General features: G+C 30.9%; 1 protein-coding gene across 1 annotated transcript; it reads right to left on the reverse strand.

The window, feature by feature from the left end:
- Positions 1-300: 300 nt before the first annotated feature.
- On the reverse strand, positions 301-2,526 carry LOC127122903 (cytochrome P450 82A3). The gene is made up of 2 exons (XM_051053180.1): positions 1,517-2,526; positions 301-997 (listed from the first exon to the last, which is right to left on the reverse strand). Exons 1-2 carry the CDS (start codon positions 2,471-2,473, stop codon positions 365-367), a joined length of 1,590 nt encoding a protein of 529 aa, XP_050909137.1. The 5' UTR covers positions 2,474-2,526; the 3' UTR covers positions 301-364.
- Positions 2,527-8,746: the final 6,220 nt, after the last annotated feature.

Genomic DNA, 8,746 nt, shown 5'->3' on the forward strand with positions numbered 1-8,746 from the left:
TGAAATGCTTCCGCTGTATAGGAGGTTTCCGCAGCTGTTTGAAGCTTCTGAGTCTAAATTCTCGGCTGTTTGGGAGGTAGGGTGTTACGAGGAAGATTTATGGCAGTGGAATTTGGGTATTCAAGAATCATTGTTAGTTGGTGATTTACATAACCAATACTTGAAGCTTCTGTTGTTGTTGTCCAACGTGGAATCAAGGGTAGGGATAGAGGACGGAATTGTATGGCATGCAGATCAGAATAATACGTTTTCAGTTAAATCCAAGTATGAGAATACACAAAACAATAAAACTATTTGACCTAATATCACAAATTTTAAATACTTTATTTATAGACACACCAAGTAATACACCATTAACATAAAATTACATAATTTCATAACAATTAATAGACAAACGTGGTTTAACAAAAACCTCAAGTGGAGTAGCTTTAGTATTTGTTAAGCCAAACTCTTCAGTCATATCAACAAGTTCAGATGTTGTTGGATTTAAGATATCAAATGAATGTAAAAAGCTAGCTAGAGCATAATGCACCATCTGAAGTCCAAAAGATATTCCAGGACACATCCTTCTACCACTTCCAAATGGTAATAACTCAAAATGATTACCTCTTACATCAACATCTTTATGAGTTGTAAGAAACCTTTCTGGCTTGAACTCTAATGGATCTGGCCAAACATTAGGATCTGTGTGGATCTTCAAAAGATTTGTGATTAATCGAGTTCCCTTTTTAACATGGTAACCACCTAACATACAATTCTCAGAGAATTCGTGAGGTCCTGATAGAGGTCCAGGGGGATACAATCTTAAAGTTTCTTTGACTATAGCTTGAATGTATATCAACTTACTTATATCTGATTCGTTTAGATATCTCTCTGTACCAATATGTGCGTCAAGTTCTTCTTTGGCTTTTTTCATTGCAAGAGGATTTTTCAATAGTAAACTCAGTGCCCATATTAGGGTAACACTACTTGTGTCAGTTCCTCCACCAAATACTGACTGCAAATTAAGTGCAAATATTTTAATATGCATGTTCATATTTTCATAAAGGTTTATCTACATACTTGTTTAAGTAAAGCTAATGATAAAATATAACATATTTATTTATTTTTCTGTTTCTATTATTTTAGTAACTTAATTTTGAGGAGGCGTAATATATCGATATTTAAATATAAGGGCGAGAAGGGAATGTCGATATCCATCTCATTGATAAAATATTTAATTTCATATTTTTCAGGCATGTTTTCTTATTTAATTAAATACTATTAATTTTAATTTTATTTTATTAATAGTTAGTATATGTTATTTTATTATATTAATTTTGTCGACAGCAAATTGACTTATTGAAGATGCAAAATCCGACTTCCAACTCACTCCTTGCTACTAGAAAAATTTATTTTTACTTTAAATATTAATAAAATTTGGTCTTTTTATTTTTATATTTGATAAAAAAAGTTAACTAGCATCAACTTTCTTTATAGAATTTATGTGTGCGATGGAAAAGATTAGAGTACATACCAATATTGTGGCTTTGATTATTGTATCACAATCAAACCCTTCAATTGTTTTTCCATCAAACAATGAAAGCAACACATCCATGATGTCTTTATCTTCACCATCAACCTTTTCACCCAAACTCCTTTCATGGCGACGCTCCTTCAACCACTCACCTAAAACTTCATCCAATTCCTTTAAAGTTCCTTTCATTGCCTTCACATGACCACCAAAATCAAACAATTTCAAACAAGGAATAACGTCTCCCACAGTGATGACCCCAAACAAATGCATCATATCCTTCAAAGCTTTCACACTTCTTTGAGCTTCTTCTTCACCAACATTAGTTCTTGCACCAAAATATCTCTTCCCAACAACCATTTGAAGAACCATGTTGAATGTTAAGTGTGTAAACCATTGCTTCATATCTACCAACACATGGTTTGATGAATCAGACTCACTATTTTTGCTATACCAAACATCGAAGAGCTCTTTAATCGATGTTCGTACTTCAGAAACACGAATATGTTGTTGTTGCTCAACTCGGCGATTTGTGAGAATCTCTAGAGTTGCAAGCTTGCGAAGATTGCGCCAATAAGGTCCATATGGGGCAAGTCCAAACATGGCTCCTTTATAGGCCAAGTGTTGTGTTGCAACAAGATTGGGACGAGATGAAAGAGCCACGTCGTTCGTAGTGAAACATTCTTTTGCCATTTCCCAATTGTTGATGATTAAAGCATGTTTAGAACCAAGTTTGATGGTGAATATTGGTCCATATTTATCAGCTAAGGCACCTAAGACTCTATGAGGTGATTGTGTGCCACTAAAGATTGGGAGGTGACCAAGTATTGGCCATGCACCTTTGGCTATTGGCGCCTCTCTTTTTTTGCTACGACCAAGTAGAATCAAACCTAATGGAATTAGAGAAATTAGGAATGCAATTGTTGTTGTGTTTATTAGACTGCTTAGAGCTAAATCCATTAAAGCTTTATATTAAAAGTTCTATTGAGAGAAAGTAAAAATGAAGAGATGTGGAAGTGTTTGCGAACACATGTATAAATACTAAAAGTGAGAGGAAATTAAGTGAGAAAGTCAAATTTTAATATTTTGATATATTTCCAATTTTTTATGTGTGTAATATTATTTTTGGAAGAGACTTGTGTAATATTAAAAGATAATAATCTGATAAAAAATTATTTTAGAATTACAAGGATAATTAGACGTCAACTCGTGGTTGTACGAATTAATTTTATAAGATTATTTTTGTTAATTAAATTATTTAATTTTTTTAATATACTTATATAAATAATATAATAAAATATATTATGATTCAACATACAATTGAGATTCTATAAAATTTTGATTTTATAATAACCTAAAAATACTTGTTCAAATGAAATATGACTTTAATAATATAAGTTTGATTTATTTTTTTGTCTATAATATTTGAATAAATTAAATTTTTCTTAAAAACAATTAGAAATTTAAAAGTTATATTACCTTTTTGTATAAAAAAATGATAGAATTATTTTACTTTTTTAAAGTATAACTCTAATCAAACGATATTATTATTATTTTCTAAAAAAATTAACAATAGAACATTGTTTTTTAATTTATTGATTTTCTAAAAAATTAGAGAAAAAAAATATTTTATGACCATTACAAAAATTATAGATAAAAGTATTAGCTTTATAATTATTTGAACATGAATAGAAAAAATCCATTGAAAAAAAGAAGTTGTATTTAGAAATATATAGGAAAAAATGAATGGATTAGTATAGATAAGAAGTTAAGTTTAGATATAAAATGAGTTTTTTTTCCTGATCAAGAGATGCAAAATGCGTTAGTAATGATACTAATTATTAGAGAGAGAATAAACAACATGAAATGAGTTATGGTAAAATAAAAAAGAGAAATAAGAATAATAAACCTAAATAAAGCAATAAAGTTAAGAGATGATCACATGTGACAGCAATCAATTAATTCTTTAACCCGACATCTATAATTGTATAACCGTTTCAACAATTTGTTTATCAATAAAATAATGATTCAAAATTTATACATACAAAAATAAACACAACAAAAAATTAGCAAAAAACAGTAAATTAAAAAATAAAGAAAATAAGATTCGATAAACATAGATGAGAATATGAGTTTTTTTGTCAAAAGATATAAATGAGTTGGTGATGATAATAATTATTAGAGAGAGAATGAACAACTTGAAATGAGTTGATGGTGAAATGAGAAAGAAAAGTAAGAATAATAGACATAGATAAATCAATAAAGTTAAGAAATCATTACATGTGACAACAAATAGTTCATTTAATCTTTTAAGTTTACATGTATCACAACACTTTTCAACAATTTATTTATCAAGAAAATGTATTTTCTAATGATTTAAAGTTTGTAATTACCAAAATAAACATTAAAAAAATTAGCAAAGATAATAAATTAAAAAATGAAGAAAATAAAAATCAAAAAACAAATAATGTTTTTGTTTAAAGAATTGTCGTTAGAATTATGAGAATATTATTCTCATAAAGACTATAACTTATTAGTGGGTTGAAGAAGTTGTTAGAAAGGACTATAACTTATTAATATAAATAATAAAATAATAATAATAATAAATAGTTCAATTAATTAATTATAATTTAATGAGAGCTAATGGGATAAGTGGAGTTAGGTAAGTGAAAGGAATTGGGCATTTTTTATAATGGACAGTTATTAATTTTAAAAAAATAGAAACTTGTCACTACATGAGATAGTGGCTAGAGTTTTTTAATAAACATTTTAAAACTAATTTAATGGGAGTTATGGAATTAGTGGGTTGAAGAAGTTGTTAGAAAGGACTATAACTTATTAATATAAATAATAAAATAATAATAATAATAATAATAAATAGTTCAATTAATTAATTATAATTTAATGAGAGCTAATGGAATAAGTGGAGTTAGGTAAGTGAAAGGAATTGGGCATTTTTTATAATGGACAGTTATTAATTTTAAAAAAATAGAAACTTGTCACTACATGAGATAGTGGCTAGAGTTTTTTAATGAACATTTTAAAACTAATTTAATGGGAGTTATGGAATTAGTGGGTTGAAGAAGTTGTTAGAAAGGACTATAACTTATTAATATAAATAATAAAATAATAATAATAATAATAAATAGTTTAATTAATCAATTATAATTTAATGAGAACTAATGGAATAAGTGGAGTTAGGTAAGTGAAAGGAATTGGGCATTTTTTATAATGGACAGTTATTAATTTTTAATTAATTTAATTATTATTTTATTATTATTATTATTATTATTATTATTATTATTTATTATTATTATTATTATTGTTGTTATTAGTATTAGTATTATTATAATAGTTATTATTATTATTATTATTATTATTATTATTTTATTTTTAGAACAAAAATATTAAATTTTTATTTCCAAAACAATCAACATAAATTGATCCAAATGATCAAGGTCTCAATAAAAAAACTTCTAATTTATATAAAGATTATTTTCATTTACATGATTTTTTAAAGAGATTAATTAATATGCACTGTCAGTGTAAAAATTTTACACTATCGATTCATCACCATTACCCGTTTGCCTTACTTTATAGATTTTAAAAATAAAAATCAAATTTGTTTCAATATCCAACGGTTATAATTTACTGACTGTGTAAAATTCTTTTACACTGACGGTGTATATCAATTAAATTCTTTTTTAAATCCCCATGCAAGCTACATCTAACAACAATATTTTAAATAATCATATCTATCAAGGAAAGGTCTATATCATTTTGGAAAGAAAAAAAGCTTATCATTCCCACTTCTCCAAAACTCATAGACAGGGTCCCGCTATAGCAATTCTCAAGATCTTTTTCTTTTAATCTTTTTTTCTTGATTTCTCTAATCAACCAATTTCTATTCATGCCAATTCTTCGAATTCCTTCTAATACCCATCCGCAGAAGAATTTCTCTCCAAAAATTGTTAAAACATGCACAAGCATAGGAAAGATGGTCTATAGACTCATTATTGTAACAGAAACAACATGTGCTACTATTTATTAGACCGAATTTCAAGAATGTCTCTTTAGTGGGAAGCTTTCCATTCATCATCATCCATAGAGTAAATTTCACTCTAGGTCTAACATTATTGTCACATAACATTTTTCTCCAATCTACTTGTTCCTTGGTGCCTCTAAGTTCTCGATACATAACATAAGTTTTGAAATTTTCAGTTATGTTCAACATCAGTCCAATATTCAGTATTAGCCATAATCTCCCTACACTATTTTTATGATCATCCAAGAACAATTAGTGGAAATGTCATTCCTCATAATATCTTGGCCCTTGAGATAATAGGTATTCACCCATCTAACCCAAAGCTTATCTTTCTTCGATTGGATGTTCCAAAACAACTTGCCGATTGTCGTCTGATTCCATTCTTTCAGGGTTGTGATATTGAGCCCTCCTGCATTTTTTTGGTCACAGATTTTGTCCCAAGCTTTTTGGGCTTTTCTCGTAATGACATTATATCCACTCCACAAATAGCTTCTACAAATGGATTATATTTCTTGAATAACTTTTTGAGGAAGCGAAAAAACCTGCTTCCAATAGCTAGTGACAACAAAAAGCACACTCTTGATTAATTGAAGTCTTCCGACAAAGACAAGAAGTCTCGAAGTCCAGTGCGTAATTTTCCCCACAATTTTATTTATCAATGGTCTGCACTGATGCACTGTAATTTTTCTACTAGAGATGGGGACTCCCAAGTATTTAAATGTCAACATACCTTGGGAGAAGCCAGTAGTCTTTATGATAGCCTGCTGCACAATATCCTGCACACCCCCAAAATACAGTTTGCACTTTGCTGGATGAGCTTTTAAACCAACGACTCCGGAGAACTTCTTGAATTCTTCCATCAAAATAGAAAAGCATTAGTTCGTCAACACAAGTAATATTAATAAGAAAAAGCCTCTCGCACCTGGGATGGAAATTAAAATCAAGAATGTCTTTAAGCTTCCCCAAGCATCTATGCGGGTATTCCATAATTAGGACAAATAATAATGGGGAGATGAGATCTCCCCACCTTAAACCCCTTTGAGCCTGCAATATTATTATTATTATTTATTTTGGAAAAAATAAATCTTTATTGATTCCAAAACACTAATACAAACGAGGCGATCAACCGATCCAACCAGCCAAAACCGAAAACAAACAGTCAAACTTAAGGCATCATGAGCCTACTTAAATGTTTCCTAAGTTTAGACCCAGACCAAATCATATATACAATGGTATCAATAATCATATGACCAATACTATCACTGCTAACAATTTTTCTAAAACAATATGGCTTTCTAAATTTCCACACTTTCTAAACAGTCTCAACAAAAGCGCACTTGAGAATGGCAGCCTTCCAACCTTTTCACTTGTTGTGCTCAGTGACCCAATCCAATTATTCACTCCACCCTATAGGATAATGCGCAATCTAAAGCCACTTTAGCACATATTGCCAAATCTCACGCAGCACCGTGTAATCGAACGTTAGATGTTGGAGATTCTCAGGTTGCCTACATTCGATAGATGTAATTCCTACTTTTTGTTCAATTGGTTTATCCTTGATATGTTCATCTTAACCGATGACAGATATCCTCCTTAACATCCCCGGGCAAATCTATCATTGATATGTTCATCTTAACCGATGATGGATTTTCTTTCCTTTGAGTCTATCCTTAATATGTTCACTTTAACCGGTGACGAATATTCTCATCTTTGGTCTTCTGCCCAGTAACTGGTAGTTGTAAATCCTATTTCTGCAATTCTCCTCGGCAAGGCTATTCTTACCCAGTAAACGGTAACGAATATACCCGCCTGGCGGTTCCCAGCGAGTCATCTTTGATATGTTCATCCTAACCGATGACGGGTGTCCTCTCTGTCAGATCTTTATTATCTCCTTACCCAGTAGCTGGTAGTGGATAATGAATTTCTGCTCCTCCTGTGTTGAAGTCTATTTCTTCCCCAGTTGAATTGAGTGCGTATTTCCGTAGTGAAATCGTTGTTCCTGCATGAATCAAGTATGTCAGTTTTATCCTGATCTACTCGTTTCCCATGCAGATGTTTTTGTTTCCCCGACTGAGTCCTTTCATTTTTATTGAATTTCTCTAGTCCCCCAGCAGTTTTAAGTCGTAGTCTGGCCTACGCATAATCTCTTTTATCCCTTCAGAGTCTATGTCCCCCCAGAATACCTTGTGCTCCTGCGGACCTTCAGTTTCTCTGATTTCTTTTCCTTTGTGGCAAAATTTCCCCACAGAGAATTTGCTTTTACATTCATATCATATGCATCATGAGGTCTCTTAGGGACCAAAATTTATTTCTATATGTTGTTATTTAAGCTCATTCTACTGAGTCGACATGAAGATTTTAACCTTCACCTCCTTAGTTAGAATGTTCTTAAATAGGGGCAGCTGTAAGACCCTAATTTTGACCCTAAGATCCCTCATGCAATCTCATCATATGCATTAGCATTGGGATCATACCTTGACATCCTCCTTACCCCTCCTTCATTGGGTTTGTTTTGGGAGAGATCACCAAGCACCATGTGATTGTATAATACTTGTATATTATCATTTTTTACTAACCAAAATACCAAAAATATGTCTTTGCATTTGCCTAACTCTTTTGTAGGAAGGGCACGATCTCCATTGATCTATCAAGTTCATATCTAGGGTTTAAGACCCTCATAGTTAAGATCATAACCAAGGAATGATCCACAATGTCTCTAAGCATCATATATGAGTCCCAATGATCTTTGCATGTTATTTTGATCAAGATTTCTTCAAGAGTTTGGAGTTGGTTTGCCTTGGAAACCCTAGTTTGTCTGGGTATTTTGAGTAACTTCTTCAACAAGCTTCCTCATCAACTGATCAAATTTCTTAAGGGGAACTTCAAATTTCATCATCTTATGCATATATGATCTACCATGATCCTAAAAAGTCAAGAGAATTGCCAGTTAGCAAGTTGGTTGATGGTGGTTAGCCAGATGAATTCATCTGATCAAAATTGGGTCTCCCTAGACCCTATCTCCTACAATGTTCACCATATGAAAATGATTCCAAGAGAAATTTTACTCTAAATGACATTCCAAACAACTTTATTGTTGAAGTCTAGAGCTAATTTTTCTTGGAAAGTCATTTTCCATGTTGAAACATTATAGGTCATTTTCTCTAAACCCTAATTTGAAAGTCAACTTC

The sequence above is a fragment of the Lathyrus oleraceus genome, chromosome 1 (genome assembly GCF_024323335.1).
Source record: "Lathyrus oleraceus cultivar Zhongwan6 chromosome 1, CAAS_Psat_ZW6_1.0, whole genome shotgun sequence".
Lineage (NCBI taxonomy): Eukaryota > Viridiplantae > Streptophyta > Magnoliopsida > Fabales > Fabaceae > Lathyrus > Lathyrus oleraceus.

What these genes read in the sequence shown, in the direction of transcription:
- LOC127122903 (XM_051053180.1), bottom strand. Translation starts at nt 2,473, where the DNA reads ATGGATTTAGCTCTAAGCAGTCTAATAAACACAACAACAATTGCATTC. An exon ending in TAATCAAAGCCACAATATTG is followed by an intron (nt 998 to 1,516) that starts GTATGTACTCTA and finishes CTTAATTTGCAG; the next exon opens with TCAGTATTTGGTGGAGGAAC.